At 50.8% G+C, this 19,717-nt stretch overlaps 1 protein-coding gene across 2 annotated transcripts in view; it reads right to left on the bottom strand.

Moving 5' to 3' along the window:
- Positions 1-17,389, bottom strand: part of cacnb1 (calcium channel, voltage-dependent, beta 1 subunit) — a 374,637-nt gene extending 357,248 nt beyond the window's left edge. For both annotated transcript variants that reach the window (XM_063038057.1, XM_063038058.1), the window contains exon 1: positions 17,221-17,389. In XM_063038057.1, coding sequence (XP_062894127.1) covers positions 17,221-17,301 — 81 coding nt within the window. In that variant the 5' untranslated portion in view covers positions 17,302-17,389. The remainder of the gene's footprint in view (positions 1-17,220) is intronic.
- Between the last annotated feature and the right edge of the window lie 2,328 nt (positions 17,390-19,717).

Raw genomic sequence — 19,717 nt, 5'->3', positions numbered from 1 at the left:
GAGAGGGGGCGAGGCAGTGAGAGAGAGAGCGAGAGAGAGAAAGAGAGAGAGAGAGAGAGAGAGAGGCGAGGCAGTGAGAGAGAGAGAGAGAGAGAAAGAGAGAGAGAGAGAGAGAGAGTGGGGTGTGGGAGAGAGAGAAAGAGAGAGAAAGAGAGAGCGGGGTGAGGCAGCAAGAGAGAGAGAGAGAGAGAGCGGGGCGAGGCAGAGAGAGAGAGTGAGAGAGGGGCGAGGCAGCGAGAGAGAGTGAGAGAGCGAGGCGAGGCAGCGCGAAAGAGAGAGAGAGAGGGCGAAGCAGCGAGAGAGAGAGACAAAGAGAGAGAGAGAGAGAGAGAGAAAGGGGCGAGGCAGAGTCAGAGAGATTGAACGGCTGATAGAGAGAAAGAGAGAGTATGCGGTGAGGCAGAGAGAGAGAGAGAGAGAGGGGCGAGGCAGCGAGAGAGAGAGAGAGAGAGAGAGAGAGGGGCAAGGCAGAGAGAGAGAGAGAGAGAGAGGCGAGGCAGCGAGAGAGAGAGAGCGAGGCAAGGCAGCAAGAGAGAGAGAGAGAGAGCGTGAGGCGAGGCATCGGGGGGGGCGAGGCAGAGAGAGAGAGAGAGAGCGGGGCGAAGCAGCGAGAGAGAGAGCAAGGCAGCGAGAGAGAGAGAGAAAGAGAGAGAGAGAGAGAGGGGCGAGGCAGCGAGAGAGAGAGAGAGAGAGAGAGAGAGGGGCAAGGCAGAGAGAGAGAGAGAGAGAGAGGGGCGAGGCAGCGAGACAGAGAGAGAGAGACAGGGCAGGGCGAGGCAGTGAGAGAGAGAGAGAGTGGGGCGAGGGGGGGAGAGAGAGAGAGAGAGAGAGAGCGGGGCGAGGCAGCAAGAGATAGAGACAGAGAGAAAGAGAGAGAGAGAGAGGCGAGGCAGCGAGAGAGAGAGAGAGAGAGACAAAGAGAGAGAGAGAGAAAGGGGCGAGGCAGAGTCAGAGAGAGATTGAACGGCTGATAGAGAGAAAGAGAGAGCATTCGGTGAGGCAGAGAGAGAGAGAGAGAGAGAGCGGGGCAAGGCAGAGTGAGAGAGAGAGAGAGAGAGAGAGGGGCGAGGCAGCAAGAGAGAGAGAGCCAAAGAGAGAGAGAGCAGGGCGAGGCAGAGAGAGAGGGGCGAGGCAGCGAGACAGAGAGAGAGAGAGAGAGAGTGAGAGACAGAGCGGGGCGAGGCAGCGAGGGAGAGAGAGACAGAGAGAGTGGGGCGAGGCAGAGAGAGAGATAGAGCGGGGCGAGGCAGAGAGAGAGATTGAATGGCTGATAGAGAGAAAGAGAGAGCATGCGGTGAGGCAGAGAGAGAGAGAGAGGCAAGGCAGCGAGAGAGAGAGAGAGAGCGAGGCGAGGCAGCGAGAGAGAGAGAGAGGCGAAGCAGCGAGAGTGAGAGAGAGAGACAAAGAGAGAGAGAGAGAGAGAAAGGGGCGAGGCAGAGTCAGAGAGAGATTGAACGGCTGATAGAGAGAAAGAGAGAGCATGCGGTGAGGCAGAGAGAGAGAGAGAGGGGCGAGGCAGTGAGACAGAGAGAGAGAGAGAGAGAGAGAGAGCGAGCGGGGCGAGGCAGCGAGAGAGAGAGAGAAAGAGAGAGAGAGAGGGGGGGCGAGGCAGCGAGAGAGAGAGAGAGAGAGAGAGAGAGAGAGAGAGAGGCGAGGCAGAGAGAGAGAGAGAGAGAGAGAGCAGGGAGAGGCAGCAAGAGAGAGAGAGAGAGAGACAAAGAGAGAGAGAGAGAGAGAGAGAGAGTAGGGTGAGGCAGAGAGAGAGAGAGAGAGCGAGGCGAGGCAGCGCGAGAGAGAGAGAGACAAAGAGAGAGAGAGAGAGAGAGAGAGAGAAAGGGGCGAGGCAGAGTCAGAGAGAGATTGAACGGCTGATAGAGAGAAAGAGAGAGCATGCGGTGAGGCAGAGAGAGAGAGAGAGAGGAGCGAGGCAGTGAGAGAGAACAGAGACAAAGAGAGAGAGAGCAGGGCGAGGCAGAGAGAGAGAGAGAGGGGGCGAGGCAGCGAGAGAGAGAGAGAGAGAGACACAGAGTGGGGCGAGTCAGCAAGAGAGGGAGAGAGAGAGAGAGCGGGGCGAGGCAGCAAGAGAGAGAGAGAGAGCGGGGCGAGGCAGAGAGAGAGAGAGGGGCGAGGCAGCGAGAGAGAGAGAGAGCAGGGCAGCGCGAGAGAGAGAGGGCGAAGCAGCGAGAGAGAGAGAGAGAGAGAGAGAGAGACAAAGAGAGAGAGAGAGAGGGAGAAAGGGGCGAGGCAGAGTCAGAGAGAGATTGAACGGCTGATAGAGAGAAAGAGAGAGCATGCGGTGAGGCAGAGAGAGAGAGAGAGAGAGAGAGAGGGGGCGAGGCAGCGACAGAGAGAGAGAGAGAGCGGGGCGAGGCAGAGTGAGAGAGAGAGAGAGAGAGAGGGGCGAGGCAGCAAGAGAGAGAGAGCCAAAGAGAGAGAGAGCAGGGCGAGGCAGAGAGAGAGGGGCGAGGCAGCGAGACAGAGAGAGAGAGAGAGAGAGTGAGAGACAGAGCGGGGCGAGGCAGCGAGGGAGAGAGAGAGAGAGAGAGCGGGGCGAGGCAGCAAGAGAGAGAGAGAGACAGAGAGAGTGGGGCGAGGCAGAGAGAGAGATAGAGCGGGGCGAGGCAGAGAGAGAGATTGAATGGCTGATAGAGAGAAAGAGAGAGCATGCGGTGAGGCAGAGAGAGAGAGAGAGGCAAGGCAGCGAGAGAGAGAGAGAGAGCGAGGCGAGGCAGCGAGAGAGAGAGAGAGGCGAAGCAGCGAGAGTGAGAGAGAGAGACAAAGAGAGAGAGAGAGAGAGAAAGGGGCGAGGCAGAGTCAGAGAGAGATTGAACGGCTGATAGAGAGAAAGAGAGAGCATGCGGTGAGGCAGAGAGAGAGAGAGAGGGGCGAGGCAGTGAGACAGAGAGAGAGAGAGAGAGAGAGAGAGCGAGCGGGGCGAGGCAGCGAGAGAGAGAGAGAAAGAGAGAGAGAGAGGGGGGGCGAGGCAGCGAGAGAGAGAGAGAGAGAGAGAGAGAGAGAGAGAGGCGAGGCAGAGAGAGAGAGAGAGAGAGAGCAGGGAGAGGCAGCAAGAGAGAGAGAGAGAGAGACAAAGAGAGAGAGAGAGAGAGAGAGAGAGTAGGGTGAGGCAGAGAGAGAGAGAGAGAGCGAGGCGAGGCAGCGCGAGAGAGAGAGAGACAAAGAGAGAGAGAGAGAGAGAGAGAGAGAAAGGGGCGAGGCAGAGTCAGAGAGAGATTGAACGGCTGATAGAGAGAAAGAGAGAGCATGCGGTGAGGCAGAGAGAGAGAGAGAGAGAGAGAGAGAGGAGCGAGGCAGTGAGAGAGAGACAGAGACAAAGAGAGAGAGAGCAGGGCGAGGCAGAGAGAGAGAGAGAGGGGGCGAGGCAGCGAGAGAGAGAGAGAGAGAGACACAGAGTGGGGCGAGTCAGCAAGAGAGGGAGAGAGAGAGAGAGCGGGGCGAGGCAGCAAGAGAGAGAGAGAGAGCGGGGCGAGGCAGAGAGAGAGAGAGGGGCGAGGCAGCGAGAGAGAGAGAGAGCAGGGCAGCGCGAGAGAGAGAGGGCGAAGCAGCGAGAGAGAGAGAGAGAGAGAGACAAAGAGAGAGAGAGAGAGGGAGAAAGGGGCGAGGCAGAGTCAGAGAGAGATTGAACGGCTGATAGAGAGAAAGAGAGAGTATGCGGTGAGGCAGAGAGAGAGAGAGAGAGAGTGAGGCGAGGCAGCGAGAGAGAGAGAGAGAGAGCGAGGCGAGGCAGCAAGAGAGAGAGCGAGGCGAGGCAGCAAGAGAGAGCGAGGCAGCGAGAGAGAGAGAGAGAGAGAGAAAGAGAGGGGGGGCGAGGCAGAGAGAGAGAGAGCGAGGCGAGGCAGCGAGAGAGAGAGAGCGAGAGAGAGAGAGAGAGCGGGGCGAAGCAGCGAGAGAGAGAGAGAGAGAGAGGGGCGAGGCAGCGAGACAGAGAGAGAGAGAGAGAGAGAGACAGAGTGGGGCGAGGCAGCGAGAGAGAGAGAGTGGGGCGAGGGAGAGAGAGAGAGAGTGAGAGAGAGCGGGGCGTGGCAGCAAGAGAGAGAGAAAGAGAGAGAGAGAGAGAGAGAGAGGCGAGGCAGCGAGAGAGAGAGAGAGAAAGGGATGAGGCAGAGTCAGAGAGAGATTGAACGGCTGATAGAGAGAAAGAGAGAGCATGCGGTGAGGCAGAGAGAGAGAGAGAGAGCGAGGCGAGGCAGCAAGAGAGAGAGAGGGGGGTGCGAGGCAGAGAGAGAGAGACACAGAGAGAGAGCGAGAGGGGGCGAGGCAGTGAGAGAGAGAGCGAGAGAGAGAAAGAGAGAGAGAGAGAGAGAGAGGCGAGGCAGTGAGAGAGAGAGAGCGAGAGAGAGAAAGAGAGAGAGAGGGGCGAGGCAGAGAGAGAGAGAGAGAGTGGGGTGAGGGAGAGAGAGAGAGAGAAAGAGAGAGCGGGGCGAGGCAGCAAGAGAGAGAGAGAGAGAGAGCGGGGCGAGGCAGAGAGAGAGAGTGAGAGAGGGGCGAGGCAGCGAGAGAGAGTGAGAGAGCGAGGCGAGGCAGCGCGAAAGAGAGAGAGAGAGGGCGAAGCAGCGAGAGAGAGAGAGACAAAGAGAGAGAGAGAGAGAGAGAAAGGGGCGAGGCAGAGTCAGAGAGATTGAACGGCTGATAGAGAGAAAGAGAGAGTATGCGGTGAGGCAGAGAGAGAGAGAGAGAGAGAGAGAGTGAGGCAAGGCAGCGAGAGAGAGAGAGAGGCGAGGCAGCGAGAGAGAGAGAGCGAGGCAAGGCAGCAAGAGAGAGAGAGAGAGAGCGCGAGGCGAGGCATCGGGGGGGGCGAGGCAGAGAGAGAGAGAGAGAGAGCGGGGCGAAGCAGCGAGAGAGAGAGCAAGGCAGCGAGAGAGAGAGAGAAAGAGAGAGAGAGAGGGGCGAGGCAGCGAGAGAGAGAGAGAGAGAGAGAGAGAGAGAGGGGCAAGGCAGAGAGAGAGAGAGAGAGAGAGGGGCGAGGCAGCGAGACAGAGACAGAGAGACAGGGCAGGGCGAGGCAGTGAGAGAGAGAGAGAGTGGGGCGAGGGGGGGAGAGAGAGAGAGAGAGAGAGCGGGGCGAGGCAGCAAGAGATAGAGACAGAGAGAAAGAGAGAGAGAGAGGCGAGGCAGCGAGAGAGAGAGAGAGAGAGAGAAAGGGGCGAGGCAGAGTCAGAGAGAGATTGAACGGCTGATAGAGAGAAAGAGAGAGCATGCGGTGAGGCAGAGAGAGAGAGAGAGAGAGGGGGGGCGAGGCAGCGACAGAGAGAGAGAGAGAGCGGGGCGAGGCAGAGTGAGAGAGAGAGACAGAGAGAGGGGCGAGGCAGAGTGAGAGAGAGAGCCAAAGAGAGAGAGAGCAGGGCGAGGCAGAGAGAGAGAGAGATTGAACGGCTGATAGAGAGAAAGAGAGAGCATGCGGTGAGGCAGAGAGAGAGAGAGAGAGAGAGAGGGGGCGAGGCAGCGACAGAGAGAGAGAGAGAGCGGGGCGAGGCAGAGTGAGAGAGAGAGAGAGAGAGAGAGGGGCGAGGCAGCAAGAGAGAGAGAGACAAAGAGAGAGAGAGCAGGGCGAGGCAGAGAGAGAGGGGCGAGGCAGCGAGACAGAGAGAGAGAGAGAGAGTGAGAGACAGAGCGGGGCGAGGCAGCAAGGGAGAGAGAGAGAGAGAGAGCGGGGCGAGGCAGCAAGAGAGAGAGAGAGACAGAGAGAGCGGGGCGAGGCAGAGAGAGAGAGAGAGCGGGGCGAGGCAGAGAGAGAGAGATTGAACGGCTGATAGAGAGAAAGAGAGAGCATGCGGTGAGGCAGAGAAAGAGAGAGAGGCGAGGCAGCGAGAGAGAGAGAGAGAGCGAGGCGAGGCAGCGAGAGAGAGAGAGAGGCGAAGCAGCGAGAGTGAGAGAGAGAGACAAAGAGAGAGAGAGAGAGAGAGAGAGAAAGGGGCGAGGCAGAGTCAGAGAGAGATTGAACGGCTGATAGAGAGAAAGAGAGAGCATGCAGTGAGGCAGAGAGAGAGAGAGAGGGGCGAGGCAGTGAGACAGAGAGAGAGAGAGAGAGAGAGAGAGAGCGAGCGGGGCGAGGCAGCGAGAGAGTGAGAGAAAGAGAGAGAGAGAGGGGGGGCGAGGCAGCGAGAGAGAGAGAGAGAGAGAGAGAGAGGCGAGGCAGAGAGAGAGAGAGAGAGAGAGACAAAGAGAGAGAGAGAGAGAGAGAGAGCAGGGTGAGGCAGAGAGAGAGAGAGAGAGCGAGGCGAGGCAGCGCGAGAGAGAGAGACAAAGAGAGAGAGAGAGAGAGAGAGAGAGAGAGAGAAAGGGGCGAGGCAGAGTCAGAGAGAGATTGAACGGCTGATAGAAAGAAAGAGAGAGCATGCGGTGAGGCAGAGAGAGAGAGAGAGAGAGAGAGAGAGAGGAGCGAGGCAGTGAGAGAGAGACAGAGACAAAGAGAGAGAGAGCAGGGCGAGGCAGAGAGAGAGAGAGAGGGGGGTGAGGCAGCGAGAGAGAGAGAGAGAGAGACACACAGAGTGGGGCGAGTCAGCAAGAGAGGGAGAGAGAGAGAGAGCGGGGCGAGGCAGCAAGAGAGAAAGAGAGAGCGGGGCGAGGCAGAGAGAGAGAGAGGGGCGAGGCAGCGAGAGAGAGAGAGAGAGCAGGGCAGCGCGAGAGAGAGAGAGAAAGGGACGAGGCAGAGTCAGAGAGAGATTGAACGGCTGATAGAGAGAAAGAGAGAGCATGCGGTGAGGCAGAGAGAGAGAGAGAGAGCGAGGCGAGGCAGCAAGAGAGAGAGAGGGGGGTGCGAGGCAGAGAGAGAGAGACACAGAGAGAGAGCGAGAGGGGGCGAGGCAGTGAGAGAGAGAGCGAGAGAGAGAAAGAGAGAGAGAGAGAGAGAGAGAGAGTGGGGTGAGGGAGAGAGAGAGAGAGAAAGAGAGAGCGGGGCGAGGCAGCAAGAGAGAGAGAGAGAGAGAGCGGGGCGAGGCAGAGAGAGAGAGTGAGAGAGGGGCGAGGCAGCGAGAGAGAGTGAGAGAGCGAGGCGAGGCAGCGCGAAAGAGAGAGAGAGAGAGAGAGAGAGAGAGAGAGGCGAGGCAGAGAGAGAGAGAGAGAGAGAGAGCAGGGAGAGGCAGCAAGAGAGAGAGAGAGAGAGACAAAGAGAGAGAGAGAGAGAGAGAGAGAGTAGGGTGAGGCAGAGAGAGAGAGAGAGAGCGAGGCGAGGCAGCGCGAGAGAGAGAGAGACAAAGAGAGAGAGAGAGAGAGAGAGAGAGAAAGGGGCGAGGCAGAGTCAGAGAGATTGAACGGCTGATAGAGAGAAAGAGAGAGTATGCGGTGAGGCAGAGAGAGAGAGAGAGAGAGAGAGTGAGGCAAGGCAGCGAGAGAGAGAGAGAGAGGCGAGGCAGCGAGAGAGAGAGAGCGAGGCAAGGCAGCAAGAGAGAGAGAGAGCGCGAGGCGAGGCATCGGGCGGGGGCGAGGCAGAGAGAGAGAGAGAGAGCGGGGCGAAGCAGCGAGAGAGAGAGCAAGGCAGCGAGAGAGAGAGAGAAAGAGAGAGAGAGAGAGAGGGAGGCAGCGAGAGAGAGAGAGAGAGAGAGAGAGAGAGAGAGGGGCAAGGCAGAGAGAGAGAGAGAGAGAGAGGGGCGAGGCAGCGAGACAGAGAGAGAGAGACAGGGCAGGGCGAGGCAGTGAGAGAGAGAGAGAGTGGGGCGAGGGGGGGAGAGAGAGAGAGAGAGAGAGAGAGAGCGGGGCGAGGCAGCAAGAGATAGAGACAGAGAGAAAGAGAGAGAGAGAGAGGCGAGGCAGCGAGAGAGAGAGAGAGAGAGAGAGACAAAGAGAGAGAGAGAGAAAGGGGCGAGGCAGAGTCAGAGAGAGATTGAACGGCTGATAGAGAGAAAGAGAGAGCATGCGGTGAGGCAGAGAGAGAGAGAGAGAGAGAGGGGGCGAGGCAGCGACAGAGAGAGAGAGAGAGCGGGGCGAGGCAGAGTGAGAGAGAGAGAGAGAGAGGGGCGAGGCAGCAAGAGAGAGAGAGCCAAAGAGAGAGAGAGCAGGGCGAGGCAGAGAGAGAGGGGCGAGGCAGCGAGACAGAGAGAGAGAGAGAGAGAGTGAGAGACAGAGCGGGGCGAGGCAGCGAGGGAGAGGGAGAGAGAGAGAGCGGGGTGAGGCAGCAAGAGAGAGAGAGAGACAGAGAGAGCGGGGCGAGGCAGAGAGAGAGAGAGAGCGGGGCGAGGAGGAGAGAGAGAGAGAGCGGGGCGAGGCAGAGAGAGAGAGAGATTGAATGGCTGATAGAGAGAAAGAGAGAGCATGCGGTGAGGCAGAGAGAGAGAGAGAGGCGAGGCAGCGAGAGAGAGAGAGAGAGCGAGGCGAGGCAGCGAGAGAGAGAGAGAGGCGAAGCAGCGAGAGTGAGAGAGAGAGACAAAGAGAGAGAGAGAGAGAGAGAAAGGGGCGAGGCAGAGTCAGAGAGAGATTGAACGGCTGATAGAGAGAAAGAGAGAGCATGCGGTGAGGCAGAGAGAGAGAGAGAGGGGCGAGGCAGTGAGACAGAGAGAGAGAGAGCGAGCGGGGCGAGGCAGTGAGAGAGAGAGAGAAAGAGAGAGAGAGAGAGGGGGGCGAGGCAGCGAGAGAGAGAGAGAGAGAGAGAGAGAGAGAGGCGAGGCAGAGAGAGAGAGAGAGAGAGAGCAGGGCGAGGCAGCAAGAGAGAGAGAGAGAGAGACAAAGAGAGAGAGAGAGAGAGAGCAGGGTGAGGCAGAGAGAGAGAGAGAGAGCGAGGCGAGGCAGCGCGAGAGAGAGAGAGACAAAGAGAGAGAGAGAGAGAGAGAGAGAGAAAGGGGCGAGGCAGAGTCCGAGAGAGATTGAACGGCTGATAGAGAGAAAGAGAGAGCATGCGGTGAGGCAGAGAGAGAGACAGAGTGAGAGAGAGCGCGAGAGAGCGGGTCAGGCCAGATGGTGTGCAAGAGAGGGAAAGAGCGTGTTGAGACAGTGAGAGAGAGTGAGCAAGTGGGGCAGACAGGGAAGGTGTGCAGACAGGGAGAGAGGGTGAGGCAGGTGGAGGGATGAGACAGAGAGAGAGGGTGGAGAGACAGAGATAGTGGGGGAGAGACAGAGAGGGGAGAGGAGGGGGATGGAGACAGAGAGAGAGAGAGAGAGAGAGAGAGAGAGAGAGACAAACAGACAGAGACACACACTCCTCACCTCCAGAAATATTCAGCCACAGTTGTTGAGCTGAGAATGTGAAGGTTGTGGGAGAAGGAACTACTGCTCTACTCTCTATATACACATTTCTGTTTGGCTAGGCATAGGTCAAATACCCCCATATATAAATTTGCTGATGATACTACCATTGTTGGTAGAATCTCAGGTGGCGACAAGAGGGCGTACAGGAGTGAGATATGCCAAATAGTGAACAGGTGTTGCAGCAACAACCTGGCACTCAACATCAGTAAGACGAAAGAGCTGATTACGGACTTCAGGAAGGGCAAGAGGAAGGAATCCACACCAATCCTCATAGAGGGATCAGAAGTGGAAATCTCTGAGGACCTGACCTGGTCCCAACACTATCGATGCAGTTATTAACAAGGCAAGGCTGCGGCTGTACTTCATCAGGAGTTTGAAGAGATTTGGCATGTCACCAGATACACTCAAAAACTTCTATAGATGTACTGTGGAGAGCACCCAGGACATCTTCAAGGAGCGGTCTCTCAGAAAGGCAACATCCATTATTAAGGACCTCCAGCACCCAGGACATGCCCTTCTCTCACTGTTACCATCAGGTAGGAGGCACAGAAGACTGACGTCACACATTCAGCGATTCAGGAACAGCTTCTTCCCCTCTGCCATCCAATTCCTAAATGGACTTTGAACCTGTGAACACTTCCTCACTTTTTTAATATATTTTATTTGTTTTTTGCACAATTTTTTATCTATTCAATTTTCACATACTGTAATTGATTTACTTATTTATTATTAATTAATTTATTAATTTATCTATTTCCTCTTCTATTTCATGTATTGCATTGAACTGCTGCTGCTAAGTTAACAAGTTTTATGACACATGCCAGTGATAATAAACCCGATTCTGATTCTGAAGTGTTCCTTCATCCCACATAGTTCAGCACGCCAGCAGCAACTCCACAACTGGATGTAATGACCTGCTTTCTTCTCTCACAATGATCTGTCAATCAATTCAATCCAAGTAGTATCATTAAAACTCATTTTCTACTCTACTTTCTTAAAAGTTTACACAGATTCAGCACATCATCTAAAACTTTGACAAGTGACTATAGATGCACTGACTAGTTGCATTACAGCCTGCTATGGAAACACCAATGCCCAAGAACAGAAAGTTCCATATTACAGGTCAAGATGGTACCTGCTTACAACACTTCTTCAGTTGACATCTTCTGGAGAGATCACGAAACTATATATTTCACTACTTTTACATTTGTTTTTCACCTTACAATGTAATTCTGGAACTGCTGGAGCTTGTAATTCGCAGCGTGAAGATCATTTGGATGTTTCAGCACTCTGCAGTCACCAAGAGATTCTGGGAGACAGAGGCAGCTTGTGCAAACCTCGTCATGAGAAGGGTGTGGGACAGGGTGCGAGTTGATGTTCGACTCCATTTCACCAATTAAAGCGATGAGGGAGATTGAAACATTGAGGTGAATGCAGAAGGTGAGCACCAGCTGCCTGCCTTTTGATTGCTGGTGGGTTCGTTCTGCTACCAGAGAAGGCAGACTACTTTATGATCATTGGTAGGGTCGCTGGAAATGGAAAGAGAGGCAGCAACAACCAAAGCCCAATCTGCCATCTGGAACTACCTGTCCTCAATGCGGAAGAACTTTCGTAGCCAAGATTGGACTCATAAGCCACTTGAGAGCCCATAAATCGATCAACGAAACGAAGACCATCATCCTCGACCTCGAGGGATTGCCACAACGAGGGTCGCTCTGCTGCTAGAAAGGGAAAAGACTGCCACTGTGCCCGGAGAAAGTTAACCAGGTTTTCTACATTTTGGATATGGACTTAAGACTATAGACTTTTTTCAAGTCTTATACTTTTAATTTTTTGTGCTTTTTCACCCAATCTTTCTCATTTTATTGTGGGGGGTGGGAAGAGAAGGGGGATTTGGGGTCAATGTGCCTGCTCTGTTTTTGTTTGTTTTTTGTGCAGGGAGGAGGGATTTGGGGGTTGATGATCTTTCCTTTCTTGGTTTCATGGCTATCTGGAGAAGAATAATTTCAGACTTCTATATTTTGATAATAAATTAACTTTTTAAAGTGGTGGATACAGGGAAGTCCTCTCCAGCATTAAGCACATCGACAAGAATGCAGCATCCATCACCAAGGACCCCTATCAATCCCCATGCTCTATTCTCACTTTTGTCATCAGGAATAGTTATTACCCTTCAACTATCAAGTTCCTGAACAGCATGGATAACTTTACTCACCTCAAACAGAAATCCACAGCACATTACAGGCCCTTCGGTCCACAATGTTGTGCCGACCATATGATCTACTCCAGAAACTGCCTAGAATTTCCCTACCACATAGCCCTTTATTTTTCTAATTTCCATATACCTATCTAAGGGTCTCTTAAAAGACCCTATTGTATCTGCCTCTACCACTGTCACTGGCTGTGCATTCCATGTACCCACCACTCTGTGTGAAAAACTTACCCCTGACATCCTCCCTGTACCTACTTCCAAGCACCTTAAAGCTGTGCCCTCTTGTGCTAGCCATTTCAGCCCTGAGAAAAATCCTCCAGCTATCCACACGGTCAATGCCTCTCATCATCTTATACACCTCTATCAGGTCAGCTCTCATCCTTGTAAATTTTCTCTGCACTCTCTCTATTGTATCCACATCCTTCCTGTAGTGAGGTGACCTGAACTGAACACAGTACTCCAAGAGGGGTCTAACTAAGTTCTTATATAGCTGTAACATTACCTCACGGTTCTTGAACTCAATCCCATGGTTGATGAAGGCCAACACACCATATGCCTTCTTAATGACACTGTCAACCTGCGTGGCAGCTTTGAGTATCCTATGGACACTGACCCCAAGATCTCACTGATCGTCCACACTGCCAAGACTCTTACCATTAATATTATATTCTGTCTCAAATTTGACCTACCAAAATGAACTACTTCATATTTATCTGGGTTGAACTCCATCTGCCACTTCTTAGCCCAGCTCTGCATCCTATCAATGCCACTCTGTGACCTCTGACAACCCTCCAGACTATCCACAACACCCCCAACTTTTGTGTCATTAGCTAATTTACTAACTCACCCTTCTACTTCCTCATCCAGGTCATTTATATTTAAAAAATCACAAAAAGAAGGGGTCCCAGAACAGTTCCCTGCGGAACACCACTGGTCACCGACCTCCTTGCAGAATACGAACCATCCACAACCACCCTTTGCCTTCTGTGGGCAAGCTAATTCTGGATCCACAAAGCAAGGTCTCCTTGAATCCCATGCCTCATTACTTTCTGAATGAGCCTGGCATGGGGAACCTTATCAAATGCCTTACTGAAATCCATATACACTACATCCACTGCTCTACCTTCAATGTGTTTTGTTATATCCTCAAAGAATTCAAAAAGATTCATAAGGCATGTCCTGCCCTTGACAAAGCCATGCTGACCATCCCTAATGAGATTACATCCCTCCAAATGCTCATAAATCCTGCCTCTCAGGATCTTCTTCAACAACTTTCCCACCACTGAAATAAGACTCACTGGTCTATAATTTCCTGGGTTATCTCTAATCCCTTGCTTGAACAAGGGAACAATGTTTGCAAACTTCCAATCCTCTGGTACTTCTCCTGAGCCTAGTGATGATACAAAGATCATCACCAGAGGCTCAGCAATCTCCTCCCTTGCTTCCCACAGTAGCCTGGGGTACATCTCATCCAATCCCAGCAATTTATCTAACTTACTACCTTTCAAAAGCTCCAACTGTCATGGTCCAGTCCGTGAAGTCCGCATTCCGGTTCATGGACCAGTCCATCAATCCTTATTCCAGGTTTTCTGGTTTTCCCTTGCTCTGTTGGTGCCTTAATTGAGGCACATGATTCTCATTTTGGGCTGGCTACATAAACAGCTCCTGGGTTCAGCTTCAGTTGCTGGACTGTTCCTTTCCCTTCACCTTCCTCCCGAAGCCTTGCCTGCAACCTCTGCCTGAAGCCTTGGCCTGAAAACTTGCCTGCAACCTTGCCTGTATCGCCATCAAGTTCCACCGCCGGAGCAAGACCGGAGCCTTGCTGTGTTTAGATAAGGAACTGTCTTTTGTTGTTTGGAACTGTCTCTTTGTGTCCTCGCCTTTGTTAGGAAGGTCTGGCTGTTTGCCGCTACCTTGTGTTGGAAACCGTCTCTGTGTCCACACCTTCGCTAGGTAGGTCCGGCTGTTTGCTGCTACCTTATGTTGGGAACAGTCTCGTCATGTTCAGCATTCTGTGTATGAGTCCCAGCCCGATGTCCTGTTCCCAAGGAGGGGTCTTGGCTCTGTGTTCCATGTTCCTGTCTCCCAAGATTACCGAGGGTCTGTTTTCCGCGTTCCTGTCTCCCAAGTCTTAGCTTCGCGTCCTCATCCAGTTCTGGTCCTGTGTCCTGCCCAGGAGCCCTGCGTCCTGCCGCCACGTCCAGTCCTGTTGCCTTGCCACATCTTGTTCGAGCCTAGATCCGGAGTCCGAGCCTGAGTCAAGACCCAGGTTCTGGGTCCCTGTCTAGTCTCTGGCTCGGAGTCCTTGTCCAGGTTCCAAGTTCCTTTTTCCTTATCCAGGTCCCGCTTCCCTAGTCTAGTCCTAGCCCAGGCCCTGTATCCAAGTCTCGTCCAGGGCCTGTGTCTTGTCCAACATCATTTCTTCTCCACTTTCCTTGCTTTCTTGACACACCTAGTCCTGTTCCTAGTACTTCAGTGTCTGTGTCTTGCATTTGGGTCTGCTCCCAGTGCCCCCATTATGACAAGAACACATCCTCTTTCTAAATATCAAAAGTCAAGACTTTCAGTGCACTGCAAGTCAACACCACAATTGCCAAGGTCTTTTTCACTGGTGAATACTGAAACAAAGTATTCATTAATTACCTCCGCTACCTCCTCCGGCTCCATGCACACGTTTCCACTATCGGTCCTGATCTGGCTCCATGCACATGTTCACTATAGCACCTGAGACTGAACTGATAACTGGACACAACTTATGAACTCACTTTCAAGTACTCTACAACTCGTGTTCTGAATATTTTTTGTATTTGCACTGTCTTATTTTGCACAGTGGTTCTTGTCATTCTTTGTGTGTAGTTTTTCACTGATTATATTGTACTTTGTTTTACTGCAAATGCCTACAAAATTTAATCTCATGGTGATATATCTACTTTGTTACTTACAAACGTAGTTTACTTTGAACATTTTGAACTTTACCTGGAGCAGAGTGCATTGGTGATGGCGTTTACAAGAAAGTGTGAACTTGCAGTAGTGGACTGGCCACCTCCAGTCTGAATGCACACTGGGGAATGTCTGACGTTAACAGTGTAGCAAGTTCAACCGCACTGCTTCTGCTTCCACAATGAAGAAATGGGAGCATAGCCCAAATAAAATGGAAACTAAAGATCATTGTAATATTGATTTATTGCAGTTTCAAGCAAGTTACGAATGTAAATTTGGTCAATTAATGAGTGCAACCTTTATATTTTATGCACCTCAAAACATTAATTTCTCTGACTTCCCACACTGTAATTGTGCGGAGCTATTAGGTGAGATGGGAGCTCCAGAGTAAATGATTGTGTGAACTAACACACACACACTTCCAAAGCAACCTTTTATGCAATTGGAACACATAAAAAAAACTGGAGGAACTCTGGAGTGGAAATGATAGTTGACGTTTTGAACTGAGACTGAACCCTGATGAAGGGTCTCAGCCTGAAACGTCAACTGTTCATTCGCCTTCATAGACGCTGCCTTTTCGGAATTCCTCTCGCTTTCTCCTGGGTGTTTTAACTGCATAAAAGGCAGGTTCCTCTAGAATTTTGTGTTTGTTGCTCTCGATTGCAGCGTCTGTAGAATATTACGTTTTTATAATTTTATGCGGTTGGGTTGTGCCCGCCTTGGAGAGATTTTAAGTTTCAGCAAACAGCAGGACAAAGTAGTCTGAATTTTTTTTTGCAGTGGCCCCAGTCTTGAACCTTGTCACTTTGTTGAGCTACGAAAAATGAGTACACTCTCAAAGAAGATGTCATCAATAACAATGAATGTGCTGGCATTAGAGAGGGTAGACCGTTCACGAGAATGATTCCAAGAAACGAAAGGAGCACTAACGTAAAGTCGCTGGAGTTTAGAAGAGGAGGTATCTCACTGAAACCTGTCGACTATTGAAAGGGGCGAGATGGCACAGCCTCAGAATACAAGGGCGTTTCTTTAGAACCATAGGGTGATGAATCTATGGAATTCATTGCCACAAGCGGCTGCGCAGGAGATTGACCAAGAACCGATCAATCAGGGCGTCAAAAATTACTAGGAAAAGGCAGGAGAGTGGGCTTGAGAGGGATAATAAATCAGCATGATGAAATGGCGGAACAGACTTGATGGGCCAACCGGCCTAATTCTGCTTCGAAGTCTTTTGGCGTAATTGAGCGATTAAGAACTGTACTTACGCCAGCATCGCACGCAGCGACATGGAAATGGGCGCAGACCACTGTGTCCCGGGTGAATTAACTATCCCGAGAACATCTGACACGAGGGTGGAAAAGACAACCAAACTGTCCGCCGCAGGTCAGGCAGGGTTTTTAAACAGATACTCGTAACCGTGTTTCAGCAGTGTTTTACAGGCTAGCACATGTTCCCCATCCAATAAGACTACCCTACAAATGCTATTAAATCAACAAATGCACACTCTATACACGGATACCCCGATTTAAAAAACGACAAACAAAATTGCCACGGACTTATTTGATAGGACGCCAGAAGCACAATGATGACATTGCTGGACCAGCATCAGAAGATCTGGGCCATTGATCCAGAAGCAGAAGTTCGAATTGCACCATGGCAGCGAGGGAATTTAAATTGAAGAAGCATCTTGAATTTAAATCAGTGGTGATGTCTAGTTGTATTAACCCATCTGGCAACAGAATTTTACGTCCTTGTGTGCTTCCTGACTCGCCCATGCGGTCGATTTTTAACTGCCCAGATCAAGGCCATTGGGACGAACAATAAATACCGGCACGGTCACTAACATCCGCATCCCATAAACGGGACTTATTCAGAAAGACGGCGCAACGCAAACAATTAGCTTCCTCAGTCCATGAAAACACACCTTTGTGTGGGATGGGAGAGATCGCGCCCCCACCCCCAACTTTTTCACATTATAGAGATACCCTAAATCAACCTGAGCTGAATAATCAGCAGGAAAGGGGTTAAAATAATAAATGTAAGGGAGGCAAGGTGAAGGAAATTGTCAGTGTACCTGCACGTTATTGCGAAAGCAATTTTTAAACTGGAGTTGCCAAAGAGGGGGTGGGGGGAGAAAATCAGACCTAGATTATTCCGAGGAGCGCTGGGAAATTAGTGCTCTCTCGATGAAGCGTTCTGGCGAGAGACAGGGAGCGAGACAGGCGCGTACACAGATACACAACACATATACACACAAATAGGCGGACATTAATTAAGCAAATAACAATCGTGCACACTATTTCTCTTTAACGCTTTCTTATATCACTCAATATGTAGCGTTCCGTACTATATATGCAATAACAACCTCAAGAATACAAAAACATCGTCCTCCGTTGTTTCAAAATGATAAATCATAAGTTCCACTAAGGGGATTGGGGGAAGGGCAAGAATCGTCTCACACTTGCGGAGAAATTACCCTATTAAAATGTGCGGCTAAGATGCCACAAATAACAGCGATACGTGAAGTAGAAATCTGCAGCCTATCCATTAGAATCCGCCAACACAACTACACGATGTAGTTGCTATGCATTCAAAGGAGGGGACTGAGGATAGCAAGCACCGCGGTGCGAATTAAAGCAGGGAGGCGGTGTTGCTGTTCTGCAGGCGAGCTAGCGGGCGAGGTGTAACAGGTCCGTGAGATCTCGTCCAGTCCCAAGCAAACGCGGTTTGTGGTGGGGGGCGGTGGATGGGGTCCATTGCAAACCAGTCTCGTTTTTTTTCTTTAAATATACACAGGGAGTTTTATTTTGCGATACATGAAAGGAAAATAGCAGTATTAGGATATTTTACCCTCCATAGAATATGGTCAGTACCTGCACGGATGGGTTGTCGAATACATCCATCCGAATCTCCTGGGAAGTTGAAGGTGTCCTGGACATGCTGTTTAGTACCATTGGAGGCTACTTCTAGTCACTGGTAGCACATTTTCTCAAATAAAGGCTGATATTGATTTCTATTTCAGAGCTCCGCTCTTCAAAGCGTTGCTTGCTCTTCTCACACACAATGAATTCCCTCTCCCCTCTAGCGTTTTACATCCCCACCTTACTCGCCTGTGTTTCGATTGACAGACCATTGAACCAATCACAAAAGGCTAGACCGCCGAGTGCATGGTGAATTGGTTAAAGCTGTGGAAAATTAACCAATAGTAGAATAGATTCTGGAGATGATGGGCAGAGTATAATCAGGTTAGGCTCCTCCTTCATGTTTCCTGGGTGGAAAGTTGGGTGTAAATTTATAAAATCCCTTGGGCTGGACAGTTCAATGAAACACAAATCACGTTCAATCCAGACCACGTGAGAAGTGATTGGGGTTTGGAAAAATCTATAATGTAGTAATACCGAAAATTTTCAGCAGATCAGGCAGCATCGATGGAAAGAGAAATGGGTAATGTTTCAGATCAAAACTGGGAAACTGCAGGAAAAGAATCTCAGTATTGTATATGGTAACATATACGTACTTTGATAATGGGATGATAGTACAGATGAATGAGTGGCTGTGTAGATGGTGCAGAGATTGGAACCTGTGCAAGAGAGACGGGTTGCACCTGAACTGCTGGGGAACCAATATACTGGCCGGGAGGTTTGCTGATGCTTCCTTCTTACTCTGACTTCTCATCTCTTTTCTCCAGTCCTGATGAAGGGTCTCGACCTGAAACATCGACTGTTTACTCTCTTTCCACAGTTGCTGCCTGGCCTGCTGAGTTCATCCAGCATTTTGTGTGTGTGACTTTGATTTCCCGTATCTGCAGATTTTCTCCTGTTGAGGAGAGTTTAAACTAGTTTTGCAGGGAGCTGGGAACCAGAGCGTCGGGTCAGTAAGGGAAGGATTGGACCAGAAGGTAGATGTCAGGAAAAGTACTGAAAGACAACATTGAAATAACAGGTACGATGGGTTGGACAGTTTGAAGTGCGTATATGTTAATGCTAGGGGTATTACCGGTAAGGGTGATGAACTTAGAGCATGGATATGGAACTATGATGTTGTAGCCATTACTGAAACTTGGTTGAGAGAGGGACAGGAATGGGTGGTTAATGTACCAGGTTTTTGAAATTTTAGAAAAGGTAGAGGAGGAGGGAAAAGGGGGTTGGGTGTGGTGAAGTAGTTGCACTACTAATCAGGGACAATATCACAGCTATACTGAGGGGAGACATAACAGAGAGGTCCGACACTGAGTCCATTTGGGTGGAACTCAGGAACAGGAAGGGTATAATTACACTGATGGGATTGTGCTACAGAGCCCCTAATAGCCATTGGGACATTGAGGAACAGATATGTATCAGATTACGGAAATGTGGAAAAATAATAGGGTTATTGTCATGGGGGATTTCAACTTCCCTGATATAAACTGGGACCTTCTTAGTGCAAGGGATTTAGATGGGGCAGTATTTGTTCAGTTTCTTAAATCAATATGTGGAAATTCAACAAGAGAATGGTCTGTACTGGACCTGGTGTTGGGTGATGAGTTTGGCCAGGTGACCTGGTGAGCAGTTAGGGAACAGTCACCACAACTCCTGAACTTTCAGGATAGCTATAGATAAGGAGAGGTATGGTCCTTGCAGGAGCATTTTAGTAGGGCAAATTACAAGGGCATTGGGCAGGAACTAAGAAGCATTAATTGGGAAAACCTTTTCTCTGGCAAGTCCGCATCAGACATGTGGAGGGTGTTTAAAGATCAATTGCACTGAGTACAATTAGGTATGTTCCTGTTAGAAGGAAGGATGGGGATGGAAAGATAAGAGAACCTTGGATGTCCAGAGAGGTGATGAATTTAGTCAAGAAGAAAATGGAAATGTACGTAAAGCTTCAGAAGTCAGGATCAAATGAAACACATGAGGAATATTAAGAAGCCAAAAAAGAACTAAAGAAGGGAATCAGGAAAGCCAGGAGGGACCATGAAGTCCTTGGCAAGTAGGATTAAGGTGAATCCTAAAGCATTCTATATATACATCCAGAGCAAGAGGATAACTAGGGAGAGGCTGGGACCACTGAAGGATAAAGGGTGGATCCTATTTGCTTGGATGCAGAGAATGTGAGTGAGGTATTCAGTGAGTACTCCGCTTCAGTATTTACCAAGGAAAAGGATATGGAGGACCAGGAGATCAGTGCTGAGTGTATAAATATGTTCGAGCGTTTAGATGTCAAGGAAGTGGAAGTGTTGGACTTCCAAATGAGTATTAAGTTGGATAAATCCCCAGGGCCTGATAGAATTTACCACAGGTTATTAAAGGAGTCAAGAGACAAGATTGCTGAGCCCTTGACCAATATCTTTTGTCTCCTCTCCAGCCACAGGCGAGGTCCCGGAAGATCGGC

The sequence above is a fragment of the Mobula hypostoma genome, chromosome X1, assembly GCF_963921235.1.
Source record: "Mobula hypostoma chromosome X1, sMobHyp1.1, whole genome shotgun sequence".
In the NCBI taxonomy this organism is placed as follows: Eukaryota; Metazoa; Chordata; class Chondrichthyes; order Myliobatiformes; family Myliobatidae; genus Mobula; species Mobula hypostoma.
Note: the sequence above shows the minus strand (reverse complement) of the source record. Positions and strands in the feature narration are given on the sequence as shown.